Source organism: Gymnoscopelus microlampas, assembly GCF_963454915.1.
Source record: "Gymnoscopelus microlampas genome assembly, chromosome: 24".
Classification (NCBI taxonomy): domain Eukaryota; kingdom Metazoa; phylum Chordata; class Actinopteri; order Myctophiformes; family Myctophidae; genus Gymnoscopelus; species Gymnoscopelus microlampas.
Genome location: NC_139961.1, coordinates 4,520,886 through 4,546,351, shown reverse-complemented (window position 1 = coordinate 4,546,351; position 25,466 = coordinate 4,520,886). Strand labels below are relative to the sequence as shown.

Below are 25,466 nucleotides of genomic sequence, written 5' to 3'. Positions count from 1 at the left end.
ATCGGCTATTTTCACAGATTTTGCCTCTTATTATTTGGCCAATGTTTGACCAGTTTTTATAGTATGGTTTGTTTATTACTTTTGATGCAGTAATGGTCCTTTCTTTTCTTTTTTTAGGTATTAAAAAGGTCTTAAAAGTCTTTAAATTGTCACTTTGCCATTGTTTTTTTAAATAATAAAATAAATAATAATTATTATTATTATTGTTTTTTTTTCTCCATAATATGGTACGAAGTCCTACACCTGGAGGAAATAAAAGAAAAGCATACAAACATTGCATTTTTTTGTATTGTTGCAAAAAGAAAATCATAAAGCATAGTACATTAATGGATTACTACACCAGTGGTTCCCAAAGTGGGGTCCAGGGGGTCCCCAGCAAAGTTAGTTAATCTATTGAATCTACAAGATCAATAAGAGCTTGTAGATCGGCTATTTTCGGCAAAGAGGGGCAACAAGTGCCACAATCATTTTAACTTCATCGATACTTTATACGTTGGCTATTCAAAAATAGCAGAGGTAGGATAGCCTCAAAACTTAGTGACATAATTGTCTTGGACTCAAAGAAGAAACGTCAGTATCATGATGCTGACATGATACTGACATGATGACCATGATACTACTGACATGACACTGACAGGATACTGACCATGATACTGACATGATGACCATGATACCACTGACATGACACTGACAGGATACTGACCATGATATTGGTGCGTATTTTGATTATTATTACAAAACATGCATTAACCACTTCTCACTTCAGCCCTATGCATACATACTTGGGCTATTTGAAAATAGCCAATCTACAATAGCTTGAGAGCTCGTAGATCGGCTATTTTCGCCCGGCAGGGAAGAGGCCGGAGAGTCCCCTCGCCCAAAGTGTAGAAAAGAGAGTAAATCGCCGCAAAGCGGGCTCCTATGGGCTATAGTTCCAAACATTGGAACTATGTCATTGAGATAGACAGAGCACTTCCGCATTCCATTCTTACTATGGGAGTCAACGCTAGTGTCATAACTCTCTCTCTCTGGGCCGGAGTCCCTTCGCGGTCACGCGATATTACCGCGCTTAGCTTCGTTGCCAACATGAAGGCACACAATGAAGCTGCATCTTGTTTTTCCTCCGCTTCACGCCGTTCTTCCTCCATTGAGATAAAAGAATAAACCTTCAGTGTTTATTTCTCTTGAAGGCAGTGAGTGGCTCTTATTCTGAACTCTTAACACACTTTATTCATTTATATCTGAGCGAGAGAGAGAGAGAGAGAGAGAGAGCTTTAGTTAGCCTCAGCTAGCTAGCTTAGTTAGCTGAGGCTAACCCTGTTAGCTTTAGCATGTGCTGTTGTGACTGGCGGTTGCCATGTCCGCTTATTATAAGCCTACGTTGGGCTTCTTTTTCTGTGAAGTTGCTTGTCAATGTTGGCAGATGCGGGTTGTGTTTATTTTAGGCTTGTTTATAAAGTGTAGTTGTTTATTTGGGCTTGTTTCTAAAGTGTAGTTGTTTATTTGGACTTGTTTCTAAAGTGTAGTTGTTTATATGGGCTTGTTTCTAAAGTGTAGTTGTTTATTTGGACTTGTTTCTAAAGTGTAGTTGTTTATTTGGGCTTGTTTCTAAAGTGTAGTTGTTTATATGGGCTTGTTTCTAAAGTGTAGTTGTTTATATGGGCTTGTTTCTAAAGTGTAGTTGTTTATTTGGACTTGTTTCTAAAGTGTAGTTGTTTATTTGGGCTTGTTTCTAAAGTGTAGTTGTTTATTTGGGCTTGTTTCTAAAGTGTAGTTGTTTGTATGGGCTTGTTTCTAAAGTGTAGTTGTTTATTTGGGCTTGTTTCTAAAGTGTAGTTGTTTATTTGGGCTTGTTTCTAAAGTGTAGTTGTTTGTATGGGCTTGTTTCTAAAGTGTAGTTGTTTATTTGGGCTTGTTTCTAAAGTGTAGTTGTTTGTATGGGCTTGTTTCTAAAGTGTAGTTGTTTATTTGGGCTTGTTTCTAAAGTGTAGTTGTTTATTTGGACTTGTTTCTAAAGTGTAGTTGTTTATTTGGACTTGTTTCTAAAGTGTAGTTGTTTATTTAGGATTTTTTCTAATTTGTATTTGTCCACAGATTTGGGGGTCATCCATCCCTGTGTTCCGCAGTTGTGAGCTTGTAAATACAGTCGCTTATTTTGGGCTTGTTTTCATAGAACTGGTTGCTTATTTCTCTCGCAGAATCTGGCAACACTGGTTATTACTGTTGTGTTTTGAGGCTAACCGCGTTAGCTTTAGCATGGTGTGTGTGTGTGTGTGTGTGTGTGTGTGTGTGTGTGTGTGTGTGGGGGGGGGGGGGGTTCAAATGTAGGCTCTGGTAGGTTTTAATGTACTCTAAGGATTTAGTGTTACTTTATTAGGAACTGCTAGAGTTATTATTTAGCTAGAGAGCACAACAAACCCTAACTGCTACATGTTGTTGTTGTTTGAGGATACAGGAAAGGTGGGCACTACAGGGACATTATGGTGGATACAGGATAGGTGGGCACTACAGGTACATCTGGGCACCTCTTTGTAAAATTGGCTTTTTTTCCCCCAAATGTTCTAAAATAAAATATTAGAAAAAATGTTCTTAAGTAATGTAAAGTATACATAATGTGAGCATGCACGGTGCATCATTATCAGACTTAAACTTACCCTTAAACTTATTGTTTATGCCCCAAAATGACTTGATATACAGGTTTTGTAGCAATTACAGAAATATTAGACATTAATTGTCGAATGCTTAAGCTTGTTCTAAATCATGTATACTTTACTTAAAAACATTTTCCAAATATATATATTTTTTTACATTTTGGACAAAATAGACAATTTTACATTGAGGTGCCCAGATGTCCCTAGTGCCCACCTATCCTGTTCCCGTTGTTTGTGGATCAACGACAACATGGCCAGTGGTCAGTCTAGTACAGTGGTGGTTTTCAACCCTTTTTCATACCAAGGTCCACCACCGTTTGATGAGATTTACTCTCTCAGACCCCAAGACTTAGAATATTTTGTTGTCGATTGATAAGATTTTGTTCACAATTCCGACTACAGGCAAACATTGATCAAAGTAACAATTCTTCTACTTTCTCTAATTGTGTAGACTTCTTGTAAACAATGATTTTTAACTCGGGTCCATGTGGTTTCATTTTATGCTCTCAAGAGTTAAATATCTAACAATGGGTCCATTTGGTTACCAACTCTCCATCGTTAAGCCTGGCGACCCGACCACCTGTGACCCACTGGTGGTCCCCGGACCACTGGTTGAGAACCACTGGTCTAGTATTCATTTAACCCATTAAGACAATTGCTCCAGCCACTGAGGAGAACCAGGCAGAAGAGATTTGGGCCTCACCATCCGCACAGAGCTTTGTCGAATTATAGGAGGATGAAGAACTGTTGCATTGAATTAAAGTCCTGCAGTGTGTGAACTAACTGTTGCATTGATCAGCATTTGTAGAGAATGTAAAACACATTGTTGCATTGATTTAAATGTCTAGAGCAGGTCAAACTAATTGTTGTTGCAGTTGATTTGATTTAGTTTGATGTAGAAGTTGTGCAGCACATGAAACTGACTGTTGCCTTTGGTCTCAAGTCCTGCAGAATTAGGGATGAGTCCGAGTATTCGAATAGTCGTTTGTAAGATAAAAATCGAATATTATTATTTTATTTTTTTTAAAGTTTTTTTTTAAAGTTCTGTTGCAAAGTCTATATTGTTTATTTCACCACGTCTTTAATAGTTTAGTTACAATAATGTAAAAGATCTACATGCTACTGTCTTTGTTAATGTTTGAAAATCAGTTTATAGGCCAATGCAATGCTGTTATTGTAACCTATGAGTCATTTGATGAAAATCCCCAGAACAATTTCACCCAAACAAATCCCAGTAAAAAAAAAAAAAAAATCAAAACATTTTTTTTCCCAAAAACAAAATGTAAAAAAAGAAAGAAAAAGGGGCGTGGTCGAATATTCGAATAGTCGGTACGAATAGAATTATAGTAATCGATTTCATCACTTTTACACATCCCTATGCAGAATGTGAAACTGACTGTTGCCTTTGGTCTCATTCCAGTCCTGCAGAATGTCCAAGATAAGGCGGAAGGTAACAGTGGAGAATTCGAAGACCATATCGGACAGCAGCAGCACCGCCGCCCCCAGCAGCAGCACCAGTAACCCTGCAGCAGCACCCTCCCGCCGGCCCAGCGTGTTCGAGAGACTCGGCCCCAGCACTGGGAGTAATGCGGTTGACGTACGTACAACTTATTCATTCATATTAAGAAAGACAGAAAGACTCAGCCCCAGCTCTGGGAGTAATGCGGTTGACGTACGTACAACTTTAGCCAGTGCCAGTCAGGGCAGGGGCCCTTGGAGATACTCAGGGGCCCCTACTGTCTGATTTGCTGTTGTCATTTTATCTTTTCTCCATTTTCTTTTTTCTTTGATTAGAAATTCATAATTAAAAACAACATACTCTCTCGCCATGCCTTTGGCCTGGCGGAGACAAATATGCTCCTCATTGACTTACATTGTACGCTGAAACGTCTCTCAAAGTCACTCTTTTAGCACATAAACGAATACAAACAAAGTTGATTCAGACAATATAGAACATCACAAAACCCAGTACAGCTTTTTTTTAAATACAAATTTTAACTTCCTATTGATATTACTATTTGAAGAACTGGATCCAGTCCTAATATAAATGGCAAAATCAACAGGAAATTAAAAAAATAATAATAATTTAAAAAACAAACTACTGGGTTTGGTGATGTTCTGTATTGTCTGAATCAACTTTGTTTGTGTTCGTTTACGTGCTACAAAGAGTGACTTTAAGAGCTGTTTCAGCGTACAATGTAAGTCAATGAGGACCATATTTTGAATTATCAATTTCTAATCACTGGAGCAATTATGTTTTGATTTCTTGTCCACCTTTTGGAGTTATGAGCAGCAGCATCATGGCAAGGTAACTACACAACTACCAGAGTGGTCTTGCCCTTTTAACTTTAAACACAACATTTTTGTGTTTAATTTTAAACAAAGCGCACCGGGTTTGCTTCGCCCTTTTGCCATTGTATTTTTGGCCTTCTAGGCTAGCCGTAGAAGTAGACAGATCTGGGACGCTGGACAAAACAGACACTAGTGTAGACATGGTGTGAACAGAAAGAGGATCGAGGCCCATCACAACAATTTTACTTCTACTCCACTACATCTCAAAGGCAGATATTGTACTTTTACTCCACTACAATTATTTTACAACTTTAGTCACTAGTTACTGTGTAGATTTTGATTATTATTACAAAACATACATTAACCGTTTCAGCCCTATATACATTTCGGCCATCTGAAAATAGCCAATCAACGAGCTCAGTGCGACGCATTGTGAGCTTGTAGATCTGCTATTTTCAAATGATTTTTATACATTTTATATATTTGAAAAACGTGTGAAATGGGACATTCTGCTCAATGAGTACTTTCTACTTTTGGTACATTCAAGTACATTTCGACACCGATGGCTCTGGACTTTTACTCAAGTAAATGTTGTGTTCTGGACTTTTACTTGTAACAGAGTATTTTCCACATTGCGGTATTGATACTTTTACTTAAGTACAAAAGTGTGAGTACTTTTTTTTTCCCCAACACTGCTACTGTGTGAAAACACCCTTGGTGGAAGGGGCTGGACCGGCGCTAATTGGATAATTGGCATCAGGTGTGGCGCATGGCTAGCTCTAGCAGTTCCCGCTATCTAACCTGATGGTAGGCTCCTCGGCCACTGAGGGGAATTACATCACATTCCATACACTTTGCATTGCATCTGGTTTATGTGCTTGTAGTTGAAAGTGATTCAGAGAAGTCATTCTCCCTCATAATGTGAAGACGAGTCTTGTGTTGTTCAGAGTGTTCTGGGGCTGCTCTTACGTTTTGTGCCCAATCTGATGATGTATCCTATATGTGTGCAGTTTTGGTGCAAATTATAAGTTATTCTAGCTGATGTAATGGCATGTTTTAATAACAGTAACGATGACGGTAACCGTGTTATTAGATCCTAGTTCACTGTGCGGATATAATATGTTGGTTACCTGTTCACAGGTGTTCTGTTTTTTTTTGGTAATTTAGAATTCTTTTTGCCTGACGAAAATGATGTTAACCCATTAAGACCTGGAACTGTGTCCTTTTTAGATTTGAGCTAAAAAAAGCATTATTTTACACTTTGGGCTATTCAAAAACAGCAGATATACAAGCTCGTAGCGCGGCACCGAGTGCCGCGCTACGAGCTTGTAGATCTGCTATTTTTGAAAAATCGTGAAAATGTGTGCAAATCTTTGAATATATATATATTTTTTTAAAGCAAACTTTTTTAACTCAAATCTTGTCCCTGGAACAAAATGTTTTGATGGGGGTCCGCGGCCAAATGCATATAATCTTGGGGGTCCTTGACATGAAAAAGATTGAGCACCACTGATATAGAAACATACGTTTTTCAGAATACTGTTGAGATTTAGGAGACATGTAGAATCGGCTTCAGGTCTCAATGGGTTAATGTTGAGAATGTTATTTAGATGTGTGTTGTTTACAGACAGATGCTAGGTCTGATGTTTGCCTGGTATCCTGGTTGCTCTTGAGGGACTGCATTGTTTTCTCTGCGAGCGTATTGTTGTTGTCGGGCAGAAATCTCCTATCTCCTCATTTTGATATATATTGTTTTGTCGTGAATTAATGCCCTACTTGATCATCCCTACAGCATCACAGAAAAGTAGCAGATACACAAGCTTGTAGATCTGCTACTTTTGATATTTTTTGAATCCTGAAAAGTAATGTGTGATTGACTTTGTAGTTTGTTGACTAGGGTTCATGCTTACTCTTGATTTCTCACTTCACGTGTTAAAGGAATAGTTCATCCAAAAAAATGACTTATTTTCTATCAATTACACACCCCATGAAGCCTTGAATTAATGGAGATGCTTTCGTTTTTGACGCATTCCTAAGCCAATAATTTGATGACCGTGTGTATTTCCGGTAGGAGACACAAAGAGTCTCCTTTGTGTCTCCTACCGGATACATTAGCCGGTAGGAGACGGTAATCAAAATATTGGCGACAAAAACACTAAAAATGTCCATTAATTCAAGGCTTCATAGGGTGTGTAATTGATAGAAAATAAGTAATGGTTTGTTGAACTACTCCTTTAAGTCGCTCTGGATAAGAGCAAGAGAGTCTGCTATATCAGTGGTTCTCAAACGTTTTCATGTCAAGGACCACCCAAAATTATATGTATTTGGCCGCGGACCCCCATCTCAAAATGTGTTGTTCCAGGGACCCTCCAGAAGCAAAGATTTGAGTTACAAATGTTGACTTTAAAAAATATATATTCAAAGATTTGCCCACATTTTCACGATGTCTGTGGGTCCGGGGACTCTCAGGGTTCTTTTAGGGGGTTCTAAATTGACCCGTACAAGTCTGTAACTCTTGACAGTATACATATGGAACCAAATGGACCCTAACGGGTCCATTTGGTTCCATTTGTATACTGTCAGAGTTAAGGGGGGGTCCTTAAAGCGGCCTGCTTGCTCCTCATGCATTGAAGGAGGCATGAGCTTCAGCTTGGGCTCTCCCTAGGCTGGCAGAGGGTAGGTAGTGCCCAGGATTACATAGGCAATTGGCACTGGGTGAAAAAATGTGGGTTACAAAATCGTGGGACAAAAATTATAAAAAAAAAAAAAAAAAAAAAAAGGGGGGGTCCTTGAAATCTTAAAGTTTGAGAACCACTGGTTTTAGATTACTCTGATGCTATATTAACACATTTTGCTGGGGACCCCCTGGAACCCCCCCCCCCCACAAGGATCCCTGGAATGCCTGCTAAATGCCTGCATTGTAATGAATGTTCATCTGTGTTTTGTCTTTGTGTCACTTTCAGAGTCATTGTAGAAATTGGCTGAAAACCGGTATTTGCAGTTACGGCAACACTTGTCGCTACACACATGGAACTCAGCCCCGCGGCAAGGGATTTAGTTTTAGCAGGTAAGGTGCTCTTTGTTTACTTCATTCATAATAGGTTCATAGCCGTGTTGATGTTGACAGCACATTCTGATGTAGTTTTAGTCATAGGCTTTAGAATAAAATTACATTTGGTTTCAGTCATCTGAAATGTTTTAGTTATAGTCGACTAAATCTACAGTTGATTTGGTCGACTAAAATGTATGTCGGCGGTGCCTTGATGGCGTCGTAATGGCTGATTTTACACTGGGTTGCGCTCTGAAAATAGCAGATCTACAAGCTCACAACGCGTTGTGAGCTTGTAGATCTGCTATTTTCCCCGAGCGCTGTCGGAGCTATTTATCCCGAGCGCGCAACCAAACATAAAATGACTTGTCTTTTAGTTCTACTGGATCTATCCTTCACTAGTCCCTCACTAACACTTGTCTAGTGGGGCTACCGTGTTAACTCATTGAGTGCCATTAACGTGTTTCACGTGTTTTACCGCTATGGTGCAACGTGCCATTAACCCATTAAGACCTGGAACTGTGTCATTTTTAGATTTGAGCAAAAAAGCATTATTTTACACTTTGGGCTATTCAAAAATAGCAGATATACAAGCTCGTAGCGCGGCACCGAGTGCCGCGCTACGAGCTTGTAGATCTGCTATTTTTGAAAAATTGTGAAAATGTGTGCATATCTTTGAATATATCTTTTTTTAAAGCGAACATTGTAAACTCAAATCTTTTTTTCTGGGGGGTCCCTGGAACAACATATTTTGATGGGGGTCCGCGGCCAAATACATATAATTTTGGGGGTCCTTGACATGAAAAAGATTGAGAACCACTGATATAGAAACATACGTTTTTCAGAATAATGTTGAGATTTAGGAGACATGTAGAATGGGCTTCAGGTCTCAATGGGTTAACGTGTTTCACGTGTTTTTGAAAAAAATAGAAAAAAAAAACTCAAATGGGCACTCAATGAGTTAAGTGGGCAGATGGGTTTGCTTTCACGATTTTCAAGTGGGTCCTGAGTCAGAAAAGGTTGGAAACCACTGCTTTATATATATGTGTGTGTGTGTGTGTGTGTGTGTGTGTGTGTGTGTGTGTGTGTGTGTGTGTGTGTGTGTGTGTGGAGCAGGTCAGCAGAGAGACCCACTGGTGATCTGCGGGAGAGGATGAAGAACAAGCGACAGGATGTTGACCCAGAGAATCTGAAGCGAGAACTAGAAGAGCCCACGTCCCCTACAGTTAGAGTGAGTTGTTACTGTCTGTAGAACTAGAAGAGCCCACGTCCCCTACAGTTAGAGTGAGTTGTTACTGTCTGTAGAACTAGAAGAGCCCACGTCCCCTACAGTTAGAGTGAGTTGTTACTGTCTGTAGAACTAGAAGAGCCCACGTCCCCTACAGTTAGAGTGAGTTTATACTGTCTGTAGAACTAGAAGAGCCCACGTCCCCTACAGTTAGAGTGAGTTTATACTGTCTGTAGAACTAGAAGAGCCCACGTCCCCTACAGTTAGAGTGAGTTGTTACTGTCCCTCCAAAAAAACACTTCTGCTTCTTGACCTCTGTAGAGTGATATTATCAACTGAGGGTTGAGACGTCATTGATCGACCTTCAGTATGTGACCCTGGACAAACATCGCATCAGTGTCACGCTCCTGCAGATTCCTCCTCTACAACATTGGTTCTCAAAGTGGGGTCCGGGGACCCCCAGGGGTCCTTGAGGGAGTTCCAGGGGGTCCCCAGCTAAATGATAGATTAGGAACCAAATGGACCCTTATGGGTCTGTAACTCTGAGAGTGTACAAATGGAACCAAATGGACCCGTTAGGGTCCATTTGGTTCCATTTGTACACTCTCAGAGTTAAATTGACATAGATTTTACATTATAAATTGCGGTCCAAGTGATAGAAATGCCATTAAATGGGGGTCTGTAGCCCTAATGCATGTCAAACTGGGGGTCCTTGAAATTGAAATGGTTGAGAATCACTGCTAGAGCCGTAAAAAATCTTCTCTTATGGGGGTCCCTGGCATATCTTTTGAAATGGGGGTCCGCGGGCTAATAAGTGTCAATTTGGGGGTCCGCGGGCTAATAAGTGTCAATTTGGGGGTCCTTGACATGAAAAAGTTTGAGAACCACTGCTCTACAACATCAGGAGGATTCGCCCCTTCCTCACTGAGAAGGCAGCGCAGGTTCTCATCCAGGCTCTTGTCATCTCCCGCCTGGACTACTGCAACCGCCTCCTTGCTGCTTCCCCCGGTGTCTGCCATCAGACCTCTGGAGCTTGTACAGAAAGCTGCGGCTCGTCTGGTGTTCAACCGCCCCAAGTTCTCCCACACAACTATCCTTCTCCGTTCTCTACACTGGCTCCCCGTAGCGGCTCGCATCCAGTCTAAAACCCTGGTGCTAGCCTATAGGGCAGTGAAAGGAACAGCTCCTCCTTACCTCCGGGTTATGGTCGAGGCTTTACACCCCTGCACGACCACTTCGGTCTGCCACCTCGGGGCGAATGGTTGCCTCGTCGCTCAGTGGTCCTTCTGGCCGATCTACACGGTCACAGCTTTTTTTCTGTTCTGGCCCCACAGTGGTGGAATGAACTCCCCACTGATGTCAGGACAGCAGAGTCACTGATGTCAGGACTGCAGAGTCACTGATGTCAGGACAGCAGAGACACTGATGTCAGGACAGCAGAGTCACTGATGTCAGGACAGCAGAGTCACTGATGTCAGGACTGCAGAGTCACTGATGTCAGGACAGCAGAGTCACTGATGTCAGGACAGCAGAGTCACTGATGTCAGGACAGCAGAGTCACTGATGTCAGGACAGCAGAGTCACTGCCCATCTTTCGCCGCAGGCTGAAAACCCACCTCTTCAGGAAACGCTATCCTTCCTCTTCGCCTTGCCTGTTGTCAATTATTTGTACGAGCTCTTGTCTTATTGGATCTTGTTTATTTGATACACTTATTTGTTTTATCTCTTGCTCTTTGGTTTTCCTATTTTGTCTCATCTGTTTAAGACAGTAGGTAGCTGATATATTGCACTTTTACCTTAGCGCTAGGTATACTCTTAGTCGCTTGCTTCTGGTGATTAGTAGTTTTGTTCCCTACCTATGTTGAATGCACTTATTGTAAGTCTCTTTGGATAAAAGCGTCTGCTAAATGACGGTAATGTAATGTATGTATCGGCCAGTCAGTGCATCCTTTATTTAATCCATTAAGCATCTGTGTAATTTTTTTTTATTATTTGGCTATACAAAAATAGCAGATATACAAGCTATACAAAAATAGCAGATATACAAGCTATACAAAAATAGCAGATACACAAGCTCATAGCGCGGCACCGAGTGCCGCACTATGAGCTTGTAGATCTGCTATTTTTGGAAAATAAATCGTGAAAATGTGTGCAGATCTTTCATATTATACACATTTGTAACTCAAATCTTTGCTTCTGGAGGTCCCTGGAACAAAATATTGTCCTTGACATGGAAAAAAAACTTGAGAACCACGGATATTATAGCAACATAAGTTTTTTGTTTTTTAGGATTTAGAAGGCATTTGTAGAATCCACTGGAAGCAAAGATTTGAGTAAAAAATGTTCCCTTTATTCAAAGATTTGCACAAACTTTCACGATTATTATTATTTTTTTGCAGTGCCGCTCTACGAGCTTGTAGATCTGCTATTTTTGAATTAGCCAAACTATAAAATAATGGTTATGGCTGAAAGAAATCTAAAAATGACGCGGTATGCGTTTCCTGGATTGAATGGGTTAATTTTGAGAGAAAACAAAAAAGGCACTAGTATAGACCCCTGAGGGACTCCACTTCAACCTTATAAGCTGTGTGTGTGTGTGTGTGTCACAGAAGAGAGATTCGTCCAGAGGCAGACACAGGGAGAAGGAAGACATAAAGATAACGAAGGAACGCACCCCCGCCAGCGAAGAAGAAACCGCGGAGTGGGAAGGCAACCGAGAAGGTTTGTGACCAACTTCCTGTTCTCCCTCTTCTCTATCACACCACCACGGCCAATCATAGCTTCAGCTCGGAATCAGTGCTGTTCTCAAAGTGGGGGTCCATTGGACCGCCTATTTTTTAAACTAATTCTTAATAAATTAAAGATTTCACATAAATGTTCTCTAAAAATCTTTTCAGACGGGGGTCCGTGGCCAAATAAATACATTTTGGGAGTCCTTGACATGAAAATGTTTGGAAAAAACTTGGAATTGTAGGAGTTGAGGTGTTCCATTTAGTTTTTGTAGAAAATAGCCCATCTACAAGCTCACAACGCCTTTTGTTTTTGCCTCCTCCTTATATTATATGACAATATGGCCCATGTTTGTGCAAGTTTGTTGATTTCTTTTGATGATGCAGTAAGCCTTATTTTATTTTTTTTGTAAGGTATTAAAAAAGGTATTAACTCTCTAAGTCCCACGCCCCGAGATATCCCGAGTTTTTCCCCGAGTACCCTCCCTGCCAGAACGAGAAATCCCGAGTTTTTACTTTTGATTGTGGTCGCGCTATTCTGTTTATTTTTCATGATCACTTTCGCTTCAGACTCATTGGGTTCCGGTTTCATGACGCAGATTCCGTTTCCAGTTATTTTTTTCCGCGGTCATTTTCGGCCAGAATAGGGAAAGTCACGGTTTTTCACACGGTAGAAAAAAAACGAACGGAGAGGTCCCCTTCTATAATCTTTGGTCTGGGTGACGATCAGTCATCGGGGTCGTTATGACTTATACAGTGTTTTGCCTGTGTCGGGGGGGGGGGGGGGGGGGGGGGGAGTCAGCGAGGTATTCAATGTGTCAAGATTTGCTGCTTTCTACTGGTAGAACTGTCGTATATGTTTAAAACTGCAGAAGAGAAGCTATTTGAAAATTAAATTACAAAATAGCCAAAAAAAAAAAAAAATTGCTGGCACTGGGGGAGTACTTTATGAAAATACTCTGGCACTGAGAGAGTTAAAAGTCCTTAAATTGTCACTTCACTGTCAAAGCAAATCATGCGGGGATCCCTCAGGATGAGAACCACTGCTCTAGAACAGTGGTTCTCCAACATGTTCTTGTCAAGGACCCCCAAATTGATTGAATGTATTTGGCCCCTGGACCCCCATCTTAACATATTTTGTTCCAGGCCACCCCCAATGTTCGCTATAAAAATATATATTATTCAAAGATGTGCACAAATGTTGACGATCTTTCAAAAATAGCAGATCTACAAGCTCATAGCGCGGTAAAGTATAACGGGTTAAGGGGTTGAAATGATTGCGACGCTATATTAACTATTTTAGCCCCCTGGTCCCCCCCCCCCCAAGGACCCCTGGGGGTCCCCGGACCCCACTTTGAGAACCAATGCTCCCAGAAAGACCAGCTTACGTTGGTTGTCCCTGTGTCTCTGAGCGAGCGTGTGCTTTTTGTCTTGTTTCGGTTGTCTTTAGACTCGGACATCGGCGACTACGACTACGAGTTGTCCCTGGAGATGAAGCGGCAGAAGATCCAGCGTGAGCTGATGAAGCTGGAGCAGGAGAACCTGGAGAAGAGGGAGGAGATCACCATCAAGAAGGAGGAGCCGCTGCCCGCCAAGGCCCGGACCAGCAGCATGTCCAAGGTGATTGGCCAACTAGCACAGGGGGCGATGCGTCTTTGATGAAGGAGAGCGGAGGTTTTCATCCAGTGGTCCTTGAGGGGCTAGTGGTACCAGGGGGTCCCCAGCAAAATTAGTTAACATTAGCGTCGGAATAATTTTAACCACTTAGCTTTGGCTATTCAAAAATAGCAGATCTCAATCTTTATTCCAGACTCGGAGTCCATAAAAACAGTACAATATGACACTTACACATTGCTAAAACTAAATAAAAGCAAAGAAATAAAACAAGACAGAACAGAACATAAAACACATAAAACAAGAACATAGTCCTTCTACAGCTGCTCACAGTCTGTAGAGGCTGTTACGCCAATGTTTCCATATCTTGGAAGAGAACCTAGTGGAGCTCATGATAGGATTAATTAAAATCTTAATAACATGATTGTCAGACTCCTCAAGACGACATATGAATTTGTACATTAAGTTTCGTAGCAGGGCTTGACAGGTAGGTACCCCCAAGTTAACAAACAGCTGACTGGCACTGTGCCATCTTGGTACCCTCACCAGCAACCTTAGAGCATCATTATATGCTACTTTGAGTTTTCTCATGCTGCTGGCCTTGTAGTTACTCCATAGGTGAGCCGTATACAAAGGTGTACAGAAAGCTTTAAAAAGTGATACCTTGACATGTACAGAACATTTGTGAAATTTCCGCATCAGTATGTTTGCCTGGGCATACAGTTTGGATCGTTGTCTATTGATGTCTTTGTCATCTGTGAGATCATCAGAGATATAATGACCAAGGTACTTAATCTCACTGCACACAGATAGTATGTTGCTACTGAGAATAAAATTAGGGAATACAGCCCTTCTATCCTCTTTACTTCGTACAACCATGATGCTACTCTTTTTGGCATTATACTTAATAGTAAATTCTATGCCATACTGAGAACACACCCTCAGAAGCTGTTGTAAGCCTGCACTGTACGGAGAGAAGATAATTAAATCATCCGCATACATAAGGTGGTTGACAACAGAATCCCCTATGACACAACCAGTATTACACATGTTCAGATTCCTAGACAGACCATCCATGTATAAATTAAACAATAGGGGAGATAAAATCCCCCCTTGCTTAACACCATTACTTACATAGAAAAGTTCAGACACAGTATTACCCCACTTCACCTGCATAGTCTGATGAGCATACCAAAAGGCTAGTATCCTTATAATGTACTTGGGTACCCCTCTTTGGCACAGTTTATCAAATAATTTGAAGTGGTTCAATCTGTCAAATGCTCTAGACGCATCTATAAAACACAAAAACATGGTGGAATTATGACTTCTATAATTTGCTATAATGTCTTTTAGAGCATATATACACATATCAGTACCATGTTTCCTTTTAAAACCAAACTGGTTGTCTGCTGTGGTAATAAACCCATCCAATCTGTCCAGCAGGATTTTCTCCAGTACTTTGGAGAGAATACTAGCTAGAGCAATAGGTCTGTAATTATCAATACTATTAATTTTCCCAACTTTGTCCTTGATAACTGGCACTAGCAGCACAGATAACATTGAATCTGGTAAAACACCATGACTAAGGAATACAGTAATACATAGAGCAAGTATAGGAGCAAGCTTTAGACTGGCATGTTTTTAAGTGTTCAGCTGAGATGTAATCCAGGCCACAAGCTTTGTTCTTTTCTAGCTTCATTATAGTGTTGTAAACTTCCTCAGCCCTAACTGTCACATTTTCAGTGGGGTCAACTTTTTCCACCACAAAAGAGTCACTCTTAACACAGTTGAACAACTCATAGTAGTGTTGCCGCCACAATTCAGCAATGTTGCCCCAGACCCACACACTCCTTCAATGGAAGAAGGTAATGGAGTTTTACTGCTGTTAATGGTTTTGACCTCTTGCCAGAAGTCAACACAACTGTTGTTTCGCAACTTTCTGGCAAGTGAGTCTGCCCTCATTGTGTCCTCATTCTTTTTGATGAATCGGACAGCATACTTATATTTGGCATTAGTGGCCTGTTTCTGTTCAAACACAGTCCCCTGTCTTGGCCTACCAGATTCTGCCCATTCTTTAAAAGCAGCTCTAGCAGCAGTGTGTAGCTCAGTCACATGTTCATTCCAACCAGGTTTTATACTAAACTCTTTTTTCTTACCCTTGTAAAGACCCTTACTTGAGTCATTTAAAGCTTTTATGATAAGATCATAAGTAGATCATAAATCTCTACCATGATGCACATTTTTACAGTTAGTGTCACTGCACTGCATGGCTTCCCTTGGAAGAACAACAGAGTCTAATGATTTGTCTGTGAGTGAGGTATAGTGATTAATATCCTGCTCACTTAGTTTAGACCAATCAATCCAACCTGTGGATGTTTTACTGTCATCAACAGATAGAACTGGAATGTTATCAACATTTAGGGTCATTATAATGGAATATGATCTGTGGTGGCCAGATCATAGCATATTTTTATGTTGTCCAGGGAAGCATGCGCATCAGCTGTGCATATACAGTGATCAAGCATGACACAGTATGCCATGCCTCACTAATATATGTATAGCTTTTCTCAGGTAGTAGAGATTTACTTGACAATATAGGATTATTATCATTACAAAATTGCATTAAACATTTTCCAAACAAAGTATATCTGCTATTTTTGAAAAATCTTGAAAATGTGTGCAAATCTTTGAATATATTTACAATACATTACATACATTTTTTTAAACTCAAATCTTTGCTTCTGGCGGTCCCTGGAACAAAATATTTTGAGATGGGGGTGGGGGGGTCCGCAGCAAAATACATATCATTTTGGGGGGTCCTTGACAAGAAAAAGTTTGAGAGCCAGTGGTGTAAATTCATGGATTAAAGTTCTCAGTCGCCAAGACTGATTTCAGTCATTTGGATTCCATGGAAGCCAGCACGTCTTCTATGGAAGCATGTTGCGCAGCAAAAATAGCCGATCTACAAGCTCTCAATGCGTCTGCGACGCATTGAGAGCTTGTAGAAAGGCTATTTTTGGTTATTTTCATATTAGAGCATTTGAAGTGGTCAAACTAGCAACATGTTCAGAAGTATCTTCCATCATATCTTAATCGTCTCGGATATTTCATATAAAAGCAAAGGTTAAAGCCTCAATCTGTGATTTCTTCACATGGTTGGCAGTATGTAGAACAGCAGGAACAATATTACTAAAGCGTCCTAATTGTACATAGTGTATTCTTTGTTTAGGAATTGGCGCTAGTGTGTGTCCTTTCACACGGTTTCACAAATCGCACATTAGGACATTTTCAGTCTTGAGATTTAAACTAGCTTTAATCCATGTGTAAAACACATAGTCTTGCCTTGTTTGTTGTAATGTGCCATGCATAATAATAGTGCCTTTGTCCCTGGTCCTGTGTCCCAGGCATCTCCTGAGCGCTCCAGCTCCAAGGACTCCCCTTCGTCCAGGAAGTCCAGCGGTTCCCCCAAACACAACAAGAGTGCAAACAAGACCCCCGGCTCTGGGAAGAAGGAGAAGAAGATATCGGCGTCCTCTCCCGTCTCAGACTCCGCTAGGTCAGTGTAGCAGTGGTGGGGAAAAAGTACTCGAATGTTTTTACGCAAGTAAAAGTATCAATGCTGCAATGGAGAAGTACTCTGTTACTTGAAGTGAAAGTCCGGGAATTCAAAATTTACTTGAGTAAAAGTACGAAAGTTTTGGTATCAAAATATACTTAAAGTATCAAAAGTAAAAGTACTAACATGTTTGAAAATAGCAGATCTATAAGCTCACAATGCATCGAGATGCGACGCATGGTTTTCAAATAACCAAGGTATAAAATAGGGCTTAGGGGATGATGTATGTTCTTTTAATATCATTTATATCTGCAAAATAACTAGTAACTAACCCTTTCAAATAATTGCAGTGGAGTAAAAAGTACAAATTTGCCTCTGAGATGTAGTGGAGTAGGAGTAAAAGTATAGACAATTGGAATTGTACTTAAGTACAGTACTTGAGCAAATGTACTTAATGACTGAACAACGGTTAATAACTTCTGCTTCTTCTTCTTCTATCCAGGTCGTCTAAAGGGAGCCACGGCAAGAAGAAAGGCCCCCGCACCCCCAGCCCCCTGCCCCCGGTGCCGCCCCCCGCGGACCCCCCCGTGGCAACGGGGAAGAAGCACAAGGGCAAGCACAAGAACAAGGACAAGTCTGACGAGAAGCCCCCCAAGGAGGGGAAGGACCGCGGGAGAGACGCCGAGAAGCACAAGGAGAAGAAGGAGAAACGAAGGTACTGGCGGTGGTCAGCCCTGTGGCGTTGCTTCCTCAGGGCTCAGAACGGTGTTCAGTCGTTCTGTACTTTCATTTCATACAGCACGGGGTTCCTGGATTGAATGGGTTAAACTAGGGGACCACCAGTGGTCCTTGAGGGAGTACCAGGGGGTCCCCAGCGAAATGAGTTAACATAGCATCACAATCCTTTTTAACCACTTAGCTTTGGCTGTTCAAAAATAGCAGATATACAAGCTCACAGCGCGGCACCGAGTGCCGCGCTGTGAGCTTGTAGATCTGCTATTTTTGAAAAACCTTGAAAAAGTGTGCATATCTTTGAATTTTTTTTTTTTTTTTTTAATCGAAAATTAACTGATATCTTTGCTTCTGGGGGTCCCTGGCACGAAACATTTTCAAATGGGGGTCCGTGGCCAAATGTATATCAATTTAGGGGTCCTTGGCATGAAAAAGTTTGAAAACCACTGGGTTAAACCATACATGGGCAACTGGTGTATGGCCCGGGGGCCACACCTTCACTTAATGCGGCCCGCAGGTTAATATTCGGAATACTGATATATTATTGATTTCAGCTGTTATTCCAAACATGCAAACATGACCCACTTTAATTACTTCAGTCTATATTAGTAGCTTATTGACTAGTATTAAAATTCCATTGTCTTTTTTATGTCCAATGTATTTGTATTTAAGTTCATAAAGTTAACATAAATATAACTAAATGCATTTGAAATTAAATGAAAATGTTACTTTTCAGGATTCCAATTTAAAAATGGCAAAAATAGACGATCTACACGTTTTGAGCTTGTAGATCTGCTATTGTTGCTACTTTTTGTGTGACATAGAATGACGAAATACGGCATTCATTTACGAAAAAAGTAAAAATAGGGAGATAAGAGGTGTCTGTCTGCCCGACAGTATATGCAATGTGTCCCCCTGGAGTGAGTGTGGAAATATAGTGGCCCTCTGCGTCAGGGGTGATGCAACTTTGATGATGGAGAGGGCCACTATATTTCCACACTCACTCCAGAGGGCCACATTATGCTGTCGGGCAGTTATCTCCGTATCGCCATTCTATGTCACACAAAAGTAGCAAAAATAGCAGATCTACAAGCTCAAAACGCGTCTCAGTGCGACACTATTTTTTAATTGGAACAGATTTTTTTTTTTGGTGCTACATTTGAATTGTAATCCTGAAAAGCAAATGTTATATTTAATTTCAAATGCATTTAGTTATATTTATGTTAACTTTATGAACTTAAATACAAATACATTGGACATAAAAAAGAATAGTATACTATTTTTATACTAGTCGTTAAGCTACCTCTATAGACTGAAGTAATTAAAGCGGGTCATGTTTGCATGTTTGGAATTGTAACAGCTGAAATCAATAATATATCAATAATATATCAGTATTCTGATATTAACCTGCGGGCCGCATTAAAGGTAGGGTAAGTGATATTTTTTGGTTAAAACAAAAAGTATTTTGTTAAAAGGTTAAAATACTATATTCTGATAGTAATCATTGCTATAGAGTGTTTGTTCAGTAACAGGAGTCTCCCCGTCTCTCCATCTCTTTAATAAACAGAAAATACTTTTTCCGGTAGGTGTCAAAATCTCAGCCAATCAGGAGAAAGTACCCATTTTTAAGCTTCATTTTTATAGTGTTCCAGTTCTAATTTTGCCTGCTCATTTTTTAGGGTCATCACTTCCAATTTCACTTGTTTAATCTGTATCCTGATTGAGTTCTCTATCCTGATTGGATAAAATTGGAAATGAAACTGAAACGAAAATGTATTTTCTGTTTAATAAAGAGCTGGAGAGACAAGGAGACTCCTTTTACTGAACAAACACTCTATAGCAATGAGTACTATCACAATATAGAGCTATTTAACACTTATTTTAACCAAAGAAAATCATACCTTTTAAGTGAAGGTGGGGGCCGCCAGTTGCCCATGTATGCTCTACATCATCACAGTTGCATCACCCCTGGGTTTAAACGGATGTTTTCTCCCTCTGTCTGTCTGTCTGCCTGTCTGTCTGTCTGTCTGTCTAACTGTCTGTCTGTCTGTCTGTCTAACTGCCTGTCTGCCTGTCTGTGTGTTCAGGGACCGCTCCCACAGCTCCCACAAGGCCAAGCGGTCCGTGCTGTCAGAGGAGCGCTCGGGCAGCGTGTCGTCTCCCTCCAGAGACCTGTCTCCTCCTCCTCCTCCTCCCCCGGCCAGGAAGAAGTCCCCCTCCTCCCCTAAAGCCTCGTCCCAGAAGACCCCCGCGCCGCCCTCCCCGCCTCGCAGGTCAGCGCGTGTTCCATTTTTTTCACCGCAAATCTCTATTTAGTTTGGGTCGTAGTCTTTTGAGTTACAGTCCCGTAAGGGTCCATTTGATACATAACCATTTAGCTGGGGACCCCCTGACGTTCCCAGAAAGATCCTTGGGGCGGGGGGGTCCCTGGACCTCACATTGAGAAGCTCTTGTTTAGTCTGTATGCTGGTTGAAGAAGGCTGTGAGGTGGTGGTGTCTGTAAACAATTCAAACCAACACAAGAAACGGCTTCTAAATCCTACCTTTTTTTTCTGAAAAAAAAAAGTTCGGAAACTTCGGTCAATTATATCTCCCCTTTAATAATACCAATTAGTATTGTGTTTTATATCATTTTTATCGTTGATTAGTCACCTTTACAACGCTAGCTTGTAAGGATCGGGCCTTTGTGGAATGAGCAACACAGCTAAACGTGCGGGTAGCGCCTACAAAGATTTTGCGAAAATCCCCCAATATGCTTCTGTTGGTAATCGCTCTTGTTCTGAGCGACCTGCCAGCACTCACCTGCTGAGAGTGAGAGTGACTGGCACCTGAACATGGGTTCTGCAACTTTGTTGAGTTAGTGTTGACGCTCCAAGCAGTAACACTGCCCTCATGGAAAGATGCCACGTTTGTCCCTTCAGGATAAGGCCCATGCAATAGAGCAAGTGAAGCTGGTGTTCCGTTATGCAGAGTGGCAGCATTATTTGGTGTCAGCCCTGGTACCATTTACACACTTAGGACTTAGTTCTGTGAGACTGGTGAAGTCAACAACCCAAGACCCCTTGCTTCACTGAGGAACCAGATTTACAGGCAAGATTTGCACAACGGTACCAAAGACAGACGTCAAAGTTGCAGGACCCATGCTCAGGTGCCAGTCACACACCTGCCTGCAAATGGTACCAGGGCTGACATCAAATAATGGGTCATCTGCGTAACGGAACACCAGCTTCCACTTGCTCTATTGCACAGGCCTTATCCTGAAGGGACAAACGTGGCATCTTTCCATGGGGGCAGTGTTACTGCTTGGAGCATCAACACAAACTCAACAAAGTAGCAGAATCCATGCTCAGGTGCCAGTCACTCACCTGTGAGGCAGTCACACACATGTGACTGGCACACACCTCTCGGCAGGTGTGTGCTGGCAGGTCGCTCAAAACAAGAGCCATTACCAACAGAAGCATATTGGGTGATTTTGGCACATTTTTTGGCGCTACCCACACGTTTAGCTGTGTTGCTCATTCCACAAATGCCCGATCATTACAAGCTGTACCCCGTTGTAAAGGTGACTAATCAACGATAAAAATGATATAAAACACAATACTGATTGGTATTATTAAAGGGGAGATATAATTGACCAAAGTTAAGTATCCAAACTTTATTTAAGTTTATAATTATTTGCTATACATCATCTGTCGGGTTGAAACCTCATGTCCAAAACTGACTTTAGCGCGGCACTACGAGCTTGTAGATCTGCTATTTTTGAAAATGTGTGAAAATTTGTGCAAATCTTTGAATACATTTTTTTTTTTTTTTTTAAGCGAACATTTGTAACTGAAATCCTTGCTTCTGGGGGGGTCCCTGGAACAAATTGTTTTGAGAGGGGTGGTCCACGGTCAAATACATATCAATTTGGGTGGTCATGAAAAAGTTTGAGAACCACTCAAAAAAAAAAAAACTGTTAGGATTTAGAAGACATTTTGTAGAATCCCCAGAAGCAAACATTTGAGTTACAAATGTTCTCTTTTAAAAATATGAAAATATATATTCATACATTTTTCAAAAATAGCAGATCTACAAGCTCATAGCGCTATGAGCTCGTAGATCTGAATAGCCAAAGAAAAAATAAATGACACAGATGCGTTCCCTGTCTTAACCCATTGAGACCTGAAGCCGATTCTACATGTCTCCTAAATCTCAACAGTATTCTGAAAAACGCATGTTTCTATATCAGTGGTTCTCAATCTTTTTCATGTCAAGGACCCCCAAAATGATATGTATTTGGCCGTGGACCCCCATCAAAATATTTTGTTCCAGGGACCCCCCAGAAGCAACGATTTGAGTTAAAAATGTTCGCTTTAAAAATATATATATTTCAAAGATTTGCACACATTTTCACGATTTTTCAAAAAATAGCAGATCTACAAGCTCATAGCGCGGCACTCGGTGCCGCGCTATGAGCTTGTATATCTGCTATTTTTGAATAGCCCAAAGTGTAAAATAATGCTTTTTAGCTCAAATCTAAAAATGACACAGTTCCAGGTCTTAATGGGTTAAGTGGTTAAGGTATTGGTTTTCTGACGTCCCCCCGTCCCCCCCCTGCAGGTCTCCCAGCCCCCCTCACCGCCAGCGGACGCCCACCTCCCCCCGCCACCACTCTCCTTCCTCCCACTCGGGCTCCTCGGCCCAGAGGCACTCGTCGCCGTCTCCCCGCCGCGGCCGCCGCTCCTCCCTCTCCCCCCCGGCCTACCACCACCACCACCACCACCGCGGCGGGGGCGACGCCCCCACCTCGGCCGCAGGCTCCTCCCCGCCCCCGGGAGGCTCCTCCTCCTCCAGGCGCTCCCGGTCGCCCCTCCTGCCCTCCTCCTCCCGCGACGCCTCGTCCCCCCACCGGGGGGGGGGGCGCTCCGACAGGTAGGGCTGGCACCATTACACATAAAAATGTGACCATTAATTGTCGCTCAAATAATTGCGATTAAAGATTTACAACGGATATGACAGATCACATAACTGACATATACACAGAAATTATTGACATATTTAATCATTTTTGTACATGTGAAAATACATGCAGAAATAGCTGATCTACAAGCTTACAACGCGTCACAAAGTGACGCGTTGTAAGCTTGTAGATCTGCTATTTTTAACATTTGAAAATGTGTGAAGAATGTTCAACATTTTCAAATATCAATCCATTCAAACATAATTATATTGCTGATATGATAATAAAAAACAATTGATAACAAAAAAACATTTTCAAATATAAAAAATAGCAGAAATAGCTGATTTTCAAATATTAAAAATAGCAGAAATAGCTGATTTTCAAATATTAAAAATAGCAGAAATAGCTGATTTTCAAATATTAAAAATTGCAGAAATAGGTGATCCACAAGCTTACAACGCGATAAGCTTGTAGATTGGCTATTTCTGCTATTTTTGACATTAGAAAATGTGTGAAAAATGTTCAACGTGGAAACGATTATGACGATTATGAAAAAAAAACTGTGATTATCTGAAATAATTGCGATTAGACGACGATGTAATAACTGCGACAGGCCTACCGACAGGTCCAGCCCGGGTCCGGCCCGGCGCCACTCGCAGGGCCGCGAGAGGAGCCGCGGCGAGAGGGAGAGGAGCCCGCCCCCCGCCCAGGAGCGCCGGCACGAGCGCAGGGATGGTAAATAAATGTTTTGTTTAATGTTCACCGTTAAGACTGTCATGTCTGCAGCTCTTTATTCACAGTTATATCTCAGGATTCTGTTTTTTGGGGCGGTGTAACCGCCCCCTATAAGTGAGTTTTGGACACTGACCAATCCTGCACCGTGATTGGCCAATAGTCTACAACGCAGTCTACACCCCTAACCCTTCCATTGTTAATGCAAATCGATACTTTTGTAAAGTCAGCCAATCACATTACAGCTAGTGTCATCACCACTAACTGTAATGTGATTGGCTGACTTTGCAAATTCAGGACTGTGGCTCTTTGGGGACAGAGCACCGAAGTCTGACGTGATTTACACATCCTACCTGGGTTGCGGTTTCCCCGCCCCCCCCCTAAATGATGGACAGGATCCAAATGGACCCTTATGGGTCTGTAACTCTGAGAGTGTACAAATGGAACCAAATGGACCCTAACGGGTCCATTTGGTTCCATTTGTACACTCTCAGAGTTAAATTAACATTGTTTTTTACAATGTGAATTGGGGTCCCAGAGGTATAAATGCCATTAAATGGGGGTCCGTAGCCTAATGCATGTCAAACTGGGGGTCCTTGAAATTAAAATGGTTGAGAATCACTGCTAGAGAGCCGTAAAAACCTTCTCTTATTGGGGTCCCTGGCTTATCTTTTCAAATGGGGGTCCGTGGGGTAATAAGTGTCAATCAGGGGGTCCTTGACATGAAAAAGTTTGAGAACAACTGTCTTATGGATATGAAGCATCAACTGACGGTGAGAAAAAGCTAATGTTACTTCCGCCGAATTGGTTAAATTTTCACCAGAAACAGACTGTATCAAATATAAGTGACTGACTATCATAAACGATACAGAACCTCCTCCCTGACAATATCGCCGAGACACTTTGTTTATTTTTGGACCACAATTCTTATATGAGACGATTCTATGATGTGACCCAATGTTATTCTCCATAGAGACATTACTTTACGAACCAGAGGATGAACGAGTGACGTCAGGACTTATGTACTCTATACCTGAAAAGAAATAAGCCCATTACTGCAGCAAAAGTAATCTACAAACTATAATATAGTGTGTTATACAGTGTATACAAACTGGTCAAACATTGGCCAAATTGTCTAATATAAGAAAGAGGCTAACATTTTGAAAATATCAGATCTACAAGCTCACAGCGCGTTGCGAGCTTGTTGATCTGATATTTATTTATCCACCCATCCATCGAAGATGGTTATCCGGAATGGGGTCGCAGGGGTAACGGTTCCAACAGAGATTTCCAGTCTTCTCTTTCACTTTTTATCTAAAACATTCTATTATTTGACAATTAAAAAAAATGTTGTGATCTTGGATCCAGCGTCCCTGAATATTTGGGCAATACTGACATGCTCAATATGATGTCATCAACATCACGATGTCAGTGATCCATAGGGAAGCCACGCCCTAATTAGAACCAGTCTATCAAAGTGATTATTATTTTTGAAATCCTTGAATATATATACTTTTTGAGCGGTGCAACCGCTCCTATAAGAGGGTTTAGGACCCATCCGTGGTGAAAGTTTTTCTTTCCGTCGTGAAAATGTGTCTTTCGCTGTGACGCCATGCTGTGCAGGACGTGCTGCGATTGGCTAAAAAAATTGGATTATTTTAAAGCAAACCATTGTAACTCAATTCTTTGCTTCTAGGGGATTCTACAAATGTCTTCTAAATCCTAACAGGTTTTTGAAAAAATGTTGCTATAATATCAGTGATTCTAAAACTTTTTCCATGTCAAGGACCACCCAAAATTATATGTATTTGGCTGCGGACCCCATCTCAAAATATTTTGTTCCAGGGACCGCCAGAAGCAAAGATTTGAGTTAAAAATGTTCGCTTTAAAATAAATTATATATATTCAAAGATTTGCACAATTGTCAAGATTTAGTCAAAA

At 41.2% G+C, this 25,466-nt stretch overlaps 1 protein-coding gene across 3 annotated transcripts in view; it reads left to right on the top strand.

Moving 5' to 3' along the window:
• Positions 1 to 1,071: 1,071 nt before the first annotated feature.
• zc3h13 (zinc finger CCCH-type containing 13) overlaps positions 1,072 to 25,466 on the top strand; it is a 50,761-nt gene continuing 26,366 nt past the window's right edge. The window contains exons 1-11 of one of the 3 annotated variants that reach the window (XM_084051286.1): positions 1,072 to 1,193; positions 4,072 to 4,248; positions 7,907 to 8,010; positions 9,109 to 9,223; positions 11,830 to 11,941; positions 13,400 to 13,569; positions 16,968 to 17,119; positions 17,622 to 17,834; positions 19,939 to 20,124; positions 22,454 to 22,765; positions 23,419 to 23,528. In XM_084051286.1, the coding sequence (XP_083907412.1) occupies positions 4,081 to 4,248; positions 7,907 to 8,010; positions 9,109 to 9,223; positions 11,830 to 11,941; positions 13,400 to 13,569; positions 16,968 to 17,119; positions 17,622 to 17,834; positions 19,939 to 20,124; positions 22,454 to 22,765; positions 23,419 to 23,528 (1,642 nt within the window). In that variant the 5' untranslated portion in view covers positions 1,072 to 1,193; positions 4,072 to 4,080. Of the gene's footprint in view, positions 1,194 to 4,071; positions 4,249 to 7,906; positions 8,011 to 9,108; positions 9,224 to 9,462; positions 9,489 to 11,829; positions 11,942 to 13,399; positions 13,570 to 16,967; positions 17,120 to 17,621; positions 17,835 to 19,938; positions 20,125 to 22,453; positions 22,766 to 23,406; positions 23,529 to 25,466 lie in introns of those variants that run through there. The other 2 variants (XM_084051285.1, XM_084051287.1) reach the window with 2 other exon arrangements.